At 46.3% G+C, this 14,195-nt stretch overlaps 1 protein-coding gene across 7 annotated transcripts in view; it reads left to right on the plus strand.

Moving 5' to 3' along the window:
* Nucleotides 1–3,731: 3,731 nt before the first annotated feature.
* Nucleotides 3,732–14,195, plus strand: part of LOC129704135 (prominin-1-A-like) — a 72,499-nt gene continuing 62,035 nt past the window's right edge. For 2 of the 7 annotated variants that reach the window (XM_055647045.1, XM_055647040.1), the window contains exons 1-2: nucleotides 6,065–6,849; nucleotides 7,993–8,386. In XM_055647045.1, coding sequence (XP_055503020.1) covers nucleotides 8,143–8,386 — 244 coding nt within the window. In that variant the 5' untranslated portion in view covers nucleotides 6,065–6,849; nucleotides 7,993–8,142. Of the gene's footprint in view, nucleotides 4,119–6,063; nucleotides 6,850–6,889; nucleotides 7,015–7,992; nucleotides 8,387–14,195 lie in introns of those variants that run through there. The other 5 variants (XM_055647042.1, XM_055647046.1, XM_055647041.1 and 2 more) reach the window with 5 other exon arrangements.

The following is a 14,195-nucleotide window of genomic DNA, read 5'->3' on the forward strand; positions in this document are numbered from 1 at the left end:
CAATGGCGGGGAGCTCAGTGCAACCTTTCCCCTTGCTTGGGGGTGATGTGCGGGCGGATTGTGTTGAAACCCTGTGATGGAGTTCACCTCCGTAACGAAGGGCCTGTGTCAAAGCTATCATCACTCAGTCACTCCAAACCAACACACATCTGCTTTCAATTCCAACTCCTTCCAGCCGCAGAAATCTGTCTCGGTTTTATTCCTGGTGAAACGCTTTTTCTGCTTGACTGTTTAGTTTAGTTTAGTTTATTGTCATGTGGTACAGTGAAAAGCTTTTTTGTTGCGTGCTCTCCAGTCAGCGGAAAGAGCGCACATGATTTTCACTGTAATTCACGTGTCAATAAACTAAACTAAACTATGATTACATTTTAAAATGTTATTTATGATCACAATCAAGACGTCCACAGTGTACAGATAAAGGATAACTGGAATAACGTTTAGTGCAAGATGACATCCAGTAAAGTCCTATTAAAGGTAGTCCGAGGCTCCAATGAGGTAGATAATAGTTCAGGACCGCTCTCTAGTTGGTGGTAGAATGGTCCAAATGCCAGCTGGGAAGAAACTGTTCCTTTGTTGCAAAAATACTTTTCATGATAACAAACAAACTGTCCACAGTGTACAGATACAGGATAATGGGAATAACGTTTAGTGTAAGATAATGTCCGATTAAAGATAGTTCATAGTTCTCCAACGAGGTGGATCTGTGTTAAGGTCCACTCTTTACTTGGTGATATGATGGTCCAGTTGCCTGATAACAAATGGGAAGAAGCTGTCCCTGAACCTGGAGGTGTGTGTTTCCACCTTCTGTACCTCCTGCCTGATGGAAGAGGGGAGAAGAGGGAGTGTCTGGGGTGAGATTGGTCCTTGATTATGCTGGTGGCCTTGTCGAGGCAACGTGAAGTGTAGATGGAGTCAGTGGAAGGGCGGTTGGCTTGCGTGCATCCACAATTCTTTGCAATTTCTTGCGGTCTTGGATGGAGCTGTTCCTAAACCATGCTGTGATGCATCCCGATAAAATGCTTTCCACGGCGCATCTGTAAGAAGCACTGGGACCCCTGGTGGTGGAACTGACAGCAAGCAGTGGCCGTCTCAACACAGGTGGGATGAAGGGGATTGCAGACTGGGAGCTTCCCCTCTTCCGACAGCCTACAGACGGCACAGTCTCAGAATAAATGGACATACCTTTAGAATGAAGATGCAGAGAAATTGCTGTAGCCAGAGGGTGGTGAATCTGTGGAACTCAATGCCACAGATGGCGGTGGAGGCAAAGTCAATGAGAATTTCTAAAGCGGAGATTGATGGGTTCTTGAAAAGGAGGGACCACAAACGTTACGGGAGATGACTGGAGAATGGAACTGAGAGGGAAAAATAGGTTAGCCATCATTGAATGGTGGAGTAGACTCGATGGGCCGAATGGCCTAATTCTGCTCCTAAGTCTTATTTTCTTATAGTTGCCATTGGCCAGTGTAAGGAGGTTGCAGACTGATATCCTAGGATTTTTCATCTGACCTAACCTCTCCCTCTTCATCATTGACTTGAAAGATACAGCTTGGAAACAAGCCCTTCGGCCCACTGAATCCATGCTGACCATTGTGTTTAAGAAGGAACTGCAGATGCTGGAAAATCGAAGGTACACAAAAATACTGGAGAAACTCAGCGGGTGCAGCAGCATCTATGGAGCAAAGGAGATAGGCAACGTTTCGGGCCGGAACCCTTCTTCAGATTGATAGGGGGTGGGGGGAGGCGGGGAGAAGAAAGGGAAAAGGAGGAGACAGCCCAAGGGCTGAGGAAGGGGAGGAGACAGCAAGGGCTAACAAAATTGTGAGAATTCAATGTTCATGCCACCAGGATGCAGACTCCCCAAGCGGAATATGAGGTGCTGTTCCTCCAATTTCTGGTGTTGCTCACTCTGGCCATGGAGGAGGCCCAGGACAGAGAGGTCGGATACGGAGTGGGAGGGGAAGTTGAAGTGCTGAGCCACCGGGAGGTTGGTTGGTTAATGCGGACCGAGCGGAGGTGTTCGGCGAAACGTTCGCCAAGCCTACACTTGGTCTCACCGATATAGATCAGCTGACATGTAGAGCAGCGGATGCAATAGATGAGGTTGGAGGAGGTGCAGGTGACCCTCTGTCGCACCTGGTACAACTGCTTGGGTCTGTGAATGGAGTCGAGGGGGGAGGTAAAGCGACAAGTGTAGCATCTATTGGTGTATCAAGGGAAAGTGCCCGGAGAAGGGGTGGAGCGGGAGGGAAGGGAAGAATTGACAATGGAGTCACGGAGGGAGGGGTCTTTGCGGAAGGCAGACAGGGGGGGGAGATGGGAAGATGTGGCGAGTGGTGGGGTCACGTTGGAGGTGGCAAAACTGACGGAGGACTATTTGTTGTATGTGCTGGCTAATGGGGTGAAAGGTGAGGACCAGGGGGACTCTGCCCTTGTTGCGAGTGGGGGGATGGGGAGAGAGAGCAGTGTTATGGGGTATGGAGGAGACCCTGGTGCGAGCCTCATCTATAGTAGGGGAGGGGAACCCCCGTTCCCTGAAGAATGAGGACATTTGCGATGCCCTCTTTCCCTTGCAACTGCAAGAGATGCTACACTTATCGCTTTACCTCCCCCCCCCCGCTGAGTTTCTCCAGCATTTTTGTGTACCATGCTGACCATTGATCACTTGTCCACACTAGTTCCATGTTATCCCACTTTTATATCCCTACACACTCCCTACACACTAGGGGCAATTTGACAGAGGCCAATTAACTTACAAACCCACACGTTCAGTTTAGTTTAGAGATACAGCGTGGAAACAGGCCCTACGGCCCACCGAGGTCACGCCTGACCAGTGATCACCGGTACACGCTAGTTTTTATCCTGGACACATGGGGATAACTTTACAAAAGACAATGAACCTACAAACCCGCATGTTTTTGGAGTGTGGGAGGAAACCGGAGAAACCCCATGTGGTCGCCGGGAGAACGTACAATGTCCACACACAGGCAGCGCCCACGGTCAGGGTGGAAGCTGGTTCTCTGGTGCTGTGAGGCAGCAGCTCTACCAACTGTGCCACTTTTTTTCAACCAGTAAATCCTTTGTCTGTGAAATTCCTCTGTGTTACTAAGAGCAAACCAGTCTCCCTTCCCAACGTCTCTATGTACACTTCACGTTGCCTTGGGAAAGCAGCCAGCATAATCAAGGCTGAGACTTTTCCAGCTTTCTCCCCTCCCCCTCCTCACCCTACTCCAAAGCGAGGTCCCAACTCGAAAAAGCATCAATCCATTTCCACCGTCGGGTGCTGCCTCCCCGCCGACTTTGGGCTTTTAGACTTTGGAGTTTGGAGATACAGAACGGAAACAGGCCCTTCAGGCCAATGAGTCTGCACCGACCGGTGATCAGCCCGTACACCAGCGCTATCCTATGCTGGGACAATTTTTACAATTTTACCGAAGGCAATTAACCTACAAACCTGCGCGTGTGTGGAGTGCGAGAGGAAACTGGAGCACCCGGAGAAAACCTATGCGGTCACATAAAGAACGTACAAACTCCATACAGACAGCAACCCATAGTCAGGATCGAACCTGGGTGTCCAGCAAGGTAAGGCAGCAACTCTACCGCTGCGCCACCGTGCCGCCCTGTGCTGTGTTCACTATTTGCTCTAGATTCCAGCATCTGCATTTTTATGCATCACCACTCAATCCCCGGTCATTCCCTCTTCTCCCCTCTCCCGTCGGGCTAACGATACAAAAAGCGCGGAACAGCTTCTTCCCCTTTGTTATCAGTGCACTGAACGTACCTGCTAAGTCAATTATCAACCAACCAGGCCAAGTTTCAAACTTATCAAAGGACTCTGCTTTTGTGTTGCCAAGGCTACGCCCAAAATTGGCCCAGACCCATTTTAATTCATTACTGCTGTGCTACCAGCCTGGGTTGCCAGCTATCCCTGACTAATACCACAGGAGACACAAGGAACTTCAGACGCTAGAATCTTGAGCAAAATACAAAGTCCAGGAGGAACTCAGCAGATCAGACAGCATAGAGTCATACTTGCCCCACACGTCTCCCTTTCAGTTCCCCGATAACTGTTCAGTTACCTGACAATAGCCGGCAAGAAACTGCCCCTGAATCTGGAGGTATGTGTTTGCACACTTCTGTACCACTTGGCTGATGGGAGAGAGGAGAGGAAGGAGGGACCGGGGTGAGACTGGTTCTTGATTATGTTGCCGGCACTTGCTGAGATAGCATGATGTGTAAATGGAAACAGGCCCTTCGACCCAACATGTCCCATCTACACTCGTCCCAACTGGCTGTGTTTGGTCCATATCCCTCGAAACCTACCCTATCCACGTACCTGTCTAAATGTGTCTTAAACGTTGTGATAGTACCTGGCTCTGCTACATCCTCCATCACAGCTCATTCCATTCACCCACCAACCTTTGTGCGGGTTTGCAGGCCCTTTGTAATTTTCCCCTCGTATGTAAGGAGTGGATGAGAAAGCGGGATAGCATAGAACTAGTGTGGACAGATAATCGATGGTTGGTGTCAAGTTGGTGGCACCAAAGGCCCTGTTTCCACACTGTATCTCTAAACGAAAAGATATTTCTGATGTACGATTTGTTTAAATTAAGTATAATGTGCGGTACGTAATCCTAGAGGGGTCACGAAATGTTCAGTAATGTTCTTAATCAACATTAATTATCGTCAGATCTGCTAGAAATGATCCAAATAGTAAAGTGATCTGGTTTTAGGATTATTTTTCTGTATCTTAATTACCCAGGATTACAGGATTAATGTTCCGTGAATGTCTTTAGTTGCTAAAGAAACCTTGCGGGAGATTGGTTTTCTTTCTAATTATATATTTTTTAATTTATTTTCCGTGACAACCTGATTGCAGGTTAGAATCTGTCAAACAATAACTGGTATTAACCAACATTCTCCAGGTTACATGCGTTGAATCATTGGGATTATTATCCCAATATTTATTTGATCTCAACTTCCTCATTCAAATATTTATTTGATCTCAACTTCCTCGTTCAAACTTGACGGCTTTTTGGAATGTGAGGGTTCAGTGGGAAGGCCAGCATTTGCAACATAGAATGTAGAACAATACACCACAGGAACAGGCCCTTCGGCCCACGATGTCCATGCTGAACATTATGCCACGTTAAATTTCCTCAGCGTGATCCATATCCCTCCTTTCCCAGCATATACATGCGCCTATCCAAAAGCCTCTTAAACGTCACTACCATATCTGCCTCCACCACCAGCCCTGGCACCACTTACCAGGCACCCACTACACTCTGTGTAGAAAACTTGCCCCACACATCTCCCTTTAGCTTTGCTCCTCGCGTCTTAAACCCACGCTCTCCAGTCGTTGACATTTCCACCCTGGGTAAAGGTTCTGACTTTCTACTCTATCTATGCCTCTCATAAGTTGACTTACTTCTACCAGGTTTCCCCTCAGCTTCCAACACACCAGAGAAAGCAAAGTTTGTTCAACCTCGCCTTCTTGCTATTACCATCTAACCCTGGTATCATCCCAGGTAAACCTCCTCTGCATCCTCTCCAAAGCTGCACACCCTTCCTGAGTTACTCCAGCACTCTGTGCTCATTGTTTCTAAAGTTTAAAGGATACATGTGGAGCGAGTTTTTGACACAGTGGGTGGTGAGTGCCTGGTATATGCTGCCAGGGGTGGAGGCAGATCCAGTAGTGGCGGTTAAGAGGCTTTTGGATAGGCACATGGATATGCAGGGAATGGAGGGTTATGGATCAGGTACAGGCAGAAGAGATTAGTTTATGTTCAGTACCGACCTTGTGGCCTGAAGGGCCTATTCCTGCACAGTACCGTTCTATGTTCAATGAAAAAGAAAGGTGAGGAGAAGGGGGAGTTTGTTAGTTACGTATAATTGGAGAATTCAATGTTCATACCATTGGGTTGTAAGATATTCAAGCTAAATGGTTTGGTTTTAGTTTAGTTTATTATTGTCACGTGAACCCAGGAACAGTGAAAAACATTTTTATTGCGTGTTATCAAATCTGCAGAAAGACTATACGTGATTCCAATCAAGACGCCCACTGTGTACAGATGCAGGATAAAGTGCATAACATTTAGTGCAAGATAAACTCCAGTAAAGTCTGGTTAAACTGAGTCGTAGGAACATGAGATGCTGTTCCTCCAGTTTGCCTCCACCTGACATTGTGTCCAGTACAGACATTGTGGGCTGAAGGGCCTGTTCCTGTGCTGTACTGTTCTAAGTTCTATGTTCTATACCTGCTTCGGATTGTATTGTTTTATGAACAGAGTCCAGATTCTTCAGAACCCCTGCTTAGCTTTGAATGTCACATATTCCGGAGTTACAGTCAGATCATAGCCGCAATCTCACTAAACGACAATGCAGTCTGGAAGGGCTGAATATCCTTCTTGTCTCCTCAGGCGATCACCCCGCTGAGAAGCAAATAGACAAGGGCCCAGTTAACGTTGGTTCTCAGCAGAGTGAAACTTAGCCCGAGGCAGGCGGGATCTGTGTTCTTTGTGGAAGTTTACACTATTGTGTACTTGTTGGTCACCTGATTATAATACGGACATTATCAAGATTTGGAGGAAGCACAAATCTGGGCTGTGACACTGACAGTGTAAACGGCAACCGAGGCATGTGGTAGAAGTGGACTTTAACTCTTCAGACCACCACACCCTTCCCGAAGCGATGAGGAAACACATCTCGACATACGGATCCTCGTGAAACAGCTTGAAAGAGGAAATTACTTTCTAAAAATGCTGAACCATCGAGCAAAATCTGAGAGGTAAATCATTTACTAAGGGAACGAACAGAACGGGGTTTTGCTGAGGAGCTGAACAGAATAGCGTGAGTGCTGCCTTTTAAACTGCTGGGTCAACATTTTTATACTTTAACACGTGAGAGGAGTTTTGATCAAAGTTGTGCTGTGGAACAAAGACTAAGGGTTTGTCAGGAAGCGATGAGGAAGATCGACCTTCCTATTATACACAAAGTGCTGGAGTAACTCAGCAGGTCAGGCAGCTTCTCTGGAGAATAGGATATGTATAACGGGTCAGGCTACTTCTCCAGATTTGTCTGCAAACAGCATCTTTGAAAAAAACAAAGAACTGCAGATGTTTAAGAAGGAACTGCAGATGCTGGAAAATCGAAGGTAGACAAAAATGCTGGAGAAACTCAACGGGTGAGACTAGCATCTATGGAGCGAAGGAAATAGGCAACGTTTCGGGTCAAATTGTTCGACCTAAATTGTTGCCTGGTTAGAAGTTATCTAAAATTGGTGAATTCAATTCACCAATACCATTGTACCATTGTAAGTTACCCAAGCAGAATATGAGCAGAACAGTTCTTTGTTTCTACAGCCTTCCTATTAGTGTAGATGCTGGTTTACACCGAAGATAGACACAAAATGCTGGAGTGACAACAGGTCAGGCAGCATCTCTGGAGAAAAGGAATAGGTGACGTTTCGGGTCGAGACCCTTCTTCATGATGAGGAGCATGGATAAAGTTAACTCTCACAGTAACTTTGTGGTTTAGAGCGGCACAGTGGCACAGCAGTAGAGTTGCTGCCTTGCAGTGCCAGAGCCCTGGGTTCAATCCTGACCAGGGGTGCTGTCTGTACGGAGTTTGTACATTCTCCCTGTAGCCGTGTGGATTTTTTCCCATAGTCCAAAGACGTTTGTAGGTTAATTGGCTTCAGTAAACATTGTAAATTGTTCCTAGTGTGTAGGATAGTGCTGGTGTACAGGGTGACGTGGACTAATCGAGCCAAAAGGCCTGTTTCCACACTGTATCTCTAAAGTTTAAAGTAAAGTTTAAAGGATTCGAAAACTCTTCAGACAAAGGGCCTCGACCCGAAACGTCACCTATTCCTTTTCTCCAGAGCTGCTGCCTGACCCGCTGGGTAACTCCAGCGGCTTTGGTATAAGCCAGCAAATGCAATTCATTATTGTTACAGCTCACTAATGTTTATTTGTTTGTTTGTCTCTTTAGTTTGTGAATCAAACTCCATCCCAGACGCTCAGTCCAGCCTTTGCAGCTTTAAACCAAACACCCCTGGCAGGGAGAGAGAGTTCTCACCCAGACAAGGCGTGCCTGTGAAGAGGGAAGAGAGATTTGCTAACGTTGGCGGATCCCTTTGCGATGGCCATGGCTTTCTGGAGGCTCCTGTCTCCTTTCAGATGTGAACTGGCGGTGCTTGCCATCCTTGCCTTCTCAACGTCTGCCTCTTCTGATCCAGACTGCAAGAAGATGGAGGGCTTCTCTGCTGAGCTGCCCGAAACTCAGTACAACGATGACGCCAAACCCATTCTTGGCGGGATGGCCACCTTTCACGACATGGTGCACAGCTTCCTCAACACCGTACAGCCCAACCCCTTCCCAACTGGTGAGTAAACTCCTGCTGATCAGATAAGCATGAAGCGAGCAGGGGAATGGAAAAGTACCATTGAGTCACAAAGTCTATGGAACAAGCTGCCAGAAGTGGTAGTTGAGGCCAGTATTATAACAACATTTGAAAGACACTTGGACAGGCACATGGATAGGAAAACTTTAGAGGGATGTGGAGCATGGAAACAGGCTCTTTGGCCTAGCTTGGCAATGCCAAACTAGCTGCCACATCTAAGATAGTCCCACCTGCCCCGTTTGACCCATGTAAACTCTAAACCTTTCCTATCCATGTACCTACCCAACTGTCTTTTAAATACTATTAAAGGACCTGCCTGAACTACCTCCTCTGGCAGCTCATTCCATGAACCCACCACCCTCTGAGTAAAAAGTTGCCAGAGTTTCTTATGTATTTCCCCCTCACCTTAAGCAGCGATACTGAACACCTTAAATCTCAAAATTAAAATAAACGTAACTATATCCTTTGCTATAGTTTCCACCTAGTCTGCACCGACCCGTACACTAGCTCTATCCTACACACTAGGGACAATTTACAGAAGCCAATTAACCTACAAACCTGCACGTCTTTGGAATGTGGGGGGCACAGTGGTGCAGTGGTAGAGTTGTTGCTTTACACCGCCAGAGATCGGAGTTGGATCTTGACTACAGGTGCTGTCTGCATGGAGTTTGCAATTTTAATTGGCTTCTATAAATTGTCCCTAGTGTGTAAAATAAAACTAGTGCACAGGTGACTGATGTTTGGTGTGGACTTGGTGGGCCGAAGGGCCTGTTTCCACCCTGTATCTAAACCTAACTAGTGTAAAATATTAAAATACCATAACGGATTAACCAACTCTTAGTGAAGTTGAACGTAAGAGTATATGATAATTGTATCTCTAAACTGAGGCCTGTATGCTTTATAAAATTGGAGCATAACCTCTCGGCTCTTGTAGCTGATGCCCTGACTAAGGAATGGCAATATCCCACAGGCCTTCTTTACCAGGAGATACAAGGAACTGCAGATGCAGGTTTATAAAAGAAAGACAAAGTGCTGGAGTAACTCAGCGGGTCAGGCAGCATATCTGGCCCTCTTAATTCCCTGTAACATGTTCTCACACACACTTCCCAATTCACCATCCCTCAAATCTCCTACTGCTCATGTACATAGAGAGAAGACCTTACAATGGCCAATTAACGGCAGTGCAGCGGTAGAGTTGCTGCCGGACACCCGGGTTCGATCCCAACTATGGGGGCTGTCTGTACGGAGTTTGCACGTTCTCCCGTGACCTGCGTGGGTTTTCTCCGAGATCTTCGATTACCTCACACACTCCAAAGACATACATGTTTGTAGGTTAATTGGCTTGGTAAATGTAAAAATTGTCCCAAGTGAGTGCAGGAGAGTGTTAATGTGTGGGGATCGATCTGATCGTACTGATTTTGAATGATCAGCCATGATCATATTGAATGGCATTGCTGGCTCGAAGGGCCATTGTACCTGCACCTATTTTCTATGTTTCTATTTAAAATTATGAGAGGCATAGATGGGATAGACAGTCAGAATCTTTTTTCCAGGGTGGAAATACCCATCACTAGGGGACATAGTTATAAGGTGAAAGGGGCAAAGTTTAAAGAAGATGTGTGGGGCATGTTATTGTCACAGAGGGTGCTGAGTGACCGGAACACGTTAACAGAGGTGGTGATGGAGGCAGATGCGATAGTGGCAGTCTGAAAATGCACATGGATATGCAGGGATATGCAAGGAATGGAGGGTTATGGGTTATGTGCAGGCAGATAAGAGTTAGGCTTGACATTATGTTTGGCATGGATATTGTGGGCTGAAGGGCCTGTTCCGGTGCTGTATTGTTCTATGTTCTATATTCTAAATCTTATTATAGTGCCCTTGTTAAGGGATTGGACACACTAGATGCAGGAACCCAGAGGGTTGTGAATTTGTGGAATTCTCTGCCTCAGAAGGCAGTGGAGGCCAATTCACTGCATGCATTCAAAAGAGTTGGATAGAGCTCTTAGGGCTAGCGGAATCAAAGGATATGGGGAGAAAGCAGGAACGGGGTACTTATTGTGGATGATCAGCCATGATCATATTGAATGGCTGTGCTGGCTCAAGGGGCCGAATTACCTACTCCTGCACCTATTGTCTACATATCTATGTGTCTATGTACCTCCTCAACTAATACCTGGCAGTTATTTCCATACACCCGCCTGTGAAAAAGCTGCCCCTCAAGTGGTTAAATCTTCCCCATCTAACCTTAAATCTATGCCCCCTGGTTCTTGATTCCCCAATTCTGGGAAAAATATTTTGTGCATTCACCCTATCTATTCCTCTCATGGTTTTATACACCTCTATAAGATCACCCCTCAGCCTCCTGCGCTCTATGGCAGTAAGCGCAAGCCTGCCCAGCCTCTGCCTGAAGTTCAGAGCCATAGTGGGTCTGAATATCCCTGGTTTCAAGAAAATATCTGTAAACCAGCATTTCCACAAACACCATTCCTCATATTCTTCGATCATCAAAATGGCAGCACAGTGGCGCAGCGGTAGAGTTGCTGCGTCACGGTGCCAGAGATCCTGGTTCGAATCTGACTCCTGGTTCTGTCTGTATAAAGTTTGTACGTTCTCCCTGTGACCCCGTCAGTTTTCTCCGGGTGCTCCGGTTTCATCCCAAAGACCTGCCTGTTTGTAGGTTAATTGGCTTCTGCAAATTGCCTCTAGTGTGCAGGAAGGTGTTAGTGTACGCGTGATTGCTGGTCAGTGCACTATCGCTGGGACAAAAGGCCTGTTTCCATGCTTTATCTCTAAACTAAACTAAACTAAACTAAACTAAACTAATCTAAACTAAACTAATCACATACACAGTAGGAGCAAGGTACACACGGGTTCATCTACAAATCTGCGTATCTTTGGGGTGTGAGAGAAAATCGGAACGCCAGGGCATTTTACTTTGGACTTTGCTTTTGACTTTAGAGATACAGTGTTGAAACAGGCGCCGACCAACAATCATTGGGTACATTAGCACTATCCTACACACTAGGGAAATTTACAATTCACAGAAGCCAAATAACCTGACAACCTGCATGTCTTAGGAGTGTGGGAGGAAACCGGAGCACCTGGAGAAAACCCACGCGCTCACAGTGAGAATGTATAAACTGTGTACGAACTGCATCCGTAGTCAGAATCAAACTCGGGTGTCTGGCGCTGTGAGATCTGTGGAATTTGTTGCCACAAACAGCAGTGGAAGTCAAGTCATTGGGTATTTTCAAAGTGGAAATTGATAGGTTCTTGATTAATGTGCATCAAAGGTTACGGAGCGAAGGCAGGAGAATGGGGTTGAGAGGCAAAATAGATCAGCCATAATTGAATGGTGGTGTGGACTTGATGGGCCAAATGGCCTAATTCTACTGTTCAAGAAGGAACTGCAGATGCTGGAAAATCGAAGGTACGCAAAAATGCTGGAGAAACTCAGTGGGTGCAGCAGCATCTATAGAGCAAAGGAAATAGGCAACGTTTCGGGCTGAAACCCTTCTTCAGTCTGAAGCTTTTCACTGACCCTCAGTGTACATGCAACGTTACTTAACCTAAAACCAAACATAAAGCTACACCCCGGTAAAAGAACGTTACAGGAAGGATGTGAGGGGATGGTGTGTAAGGATGTTGTCAGGAATGGTCAGTTCTGAGCAACTGTTTGTCAGGCTGATGTTTACTTTGGACGTCTGACAGTGGACTGTGCAAAGTTCAATTTCAGAAAGAATTGGGAACACCTATTTCCTTTGCCAGTGAATGCAACAAGGTTTTGCAAGGAAGTGGACCCTTGGTTTAAATATTTCATAACTCTGAACACAGGAGTCTTAAGTTTAGCTTAGCGTGGAAACAGACCTTACGGCCGAGCGAGTCTGTGCCGACGAGTGATTACCCCTACACTAGTTCTATGTTATCCCAGTTATTCACCTTACACACTAAAGACCATTTACAGATGCCAATAAACCTACAAGTCTGCATGTCTTTGGGATGTGGGAGGAAACAGGCGAAAAGCCACGTGGTCACGGGGAGAACGTGCAAACTCCACGCAGACAGCATCCGATGTCAGGATCGAACTCGGGTCTCTGGCGCTGTGAGGCAGCAGATCTACCAGCTGCACCTGCGTGCTGACCTGATGGCCGGAAAATAATCCTGCGTCTCGATTCTGTACGTAGATAAACATGGAGTTTGTGTGTTTTCCCTGTGACTGAGTGGGTTTTCTCCAGGTGCTCCGGTTTCCTCCAAGGACATGAAGGTTTGTAGGTTAATTGGCCCTCTGTAAATTGCCCCTAGAGTGTAGGATACAGCTAGTGTACAGAGTGATCATTGGTCAGCGTGGACCAAAGGGGCTGTTTCCACGATGTATCTCTAAACTAAACTAAAAATAACCCAGCACCATGCACAGAAACCCTTCCTTCTACCTGCTAATACTAAAGATCAGATTTACTTTGTGTTTGTGTAATGTGGCTCTGGCAACCAGGCGGGTTTCCTTCCGACAATCGTTAGATGAATCAGTTTCCTTGTAATGTAAAACCCTTTCAATGGTGAACACAAGCATTCTACAGTAGACGAGAGAAGAATAACAGATTGTGTTAATTACCCTTGGCTCAGATTACACTGCTTTACAGTAAATTTGCTGGTTATTTACCGATTCTAATCTTGCATTATGTTTAGGTTTACAGTTTAGTTCAGAGTTTAATTTGGAGATACAGCGTGGAAACAGACGCTTCGGCCCACCGGTTCTGTGCCGACCAGCAATCACCCATACAACTGTTATAGCAGCGCATTTGGAAAGCAGTGATGGGATCGGTCAAAGTCAGCATGGCTTTATGAAGGGGAAATCGTGCTTGACCAATCTTCTGGAATTTTTTGAGGATGTAACAAGTAGCATGGATGAGGGAGAGCCAGTGGATGTGGTGTGCCTGGACTTTCAAAAAGCCTTTGACAAGGTCCCACACAAGAGATTAGTGTGCAAAATTAGAGCACAATTAGAGGTAGGATAGTGACATGGATAGAGGACTGCAAAAACAGGAAGGCAGACAGGATGCAAAACATAGGAATTAATGGGTCCTTTTCAGAATGGCAGGCAGTGACTAGTGGGGTGCCGCAAGGCTCGGTGCTGGGACTTCAGTTATTTACAATAGATATTAACGATTTAGACGAGGTAACTAAATGTTTGCGGATGACACAAAGCTGGGTGAGCTGCAAGGAGGATGCTATGAGGCTGCCGCCTCAAGGGGAGTTGGATAGGTTGTGTGAGTGGGAAGATGCATGGCAGATGCAGTATAATGTGGATAAATTTGAGGTTATCCACTTTGGTGGCGAGAACATGAAGGTAGACTATTTTCTGAATGGTGTCAGGTTAGGAAAAGGGGAGGTGCAACGAGACCTGGGTGTGCTTGTACATCAGTCACTGCAAGTAAGCAAGCAGGTACAGCAGGCAGTGAAGAAAGCTAATTTCCAAACCCTTAATAATCTTATATGTTTCAATAAGTTACCTGCTCATCCTTCAGAACTCCAGAGTATACAAGCCCAGCCGCTCCATTCACTCAGCGTATGACAGTCCGGCCTCGCAGCAATTAACCTTGTGAACCTACGCTGCACTCCCTCAATAGCAAGAATGTGTTCCTCAAATTAGGGGACCAAAACTGCACACTATACTCCAGGTGTGGCCTCACTAGGGCCCTATACAACTGCAGAAGGACCTCTTTGCTCCTGTACTCATCTCCTCTTGTTATAAAGGCCAACATGCCAATCACTTTCTTCGCTGCCTGCTGTA

This window comes from Leucoraja erinacea, chromosome 15 (genome assembly GCF_028641065.1).
Source record: "Leucoraja erinacea ecotype New England chromosome 15, Leri_hhj_1, whole genome shotgun sequence".
Lineage (NCBI taxonomy): Eukaryota > Metazoa > Chordata > Chondrichthyes > Rajiformes > Rajidae > Leucoraja > Leucoraja erinaceus.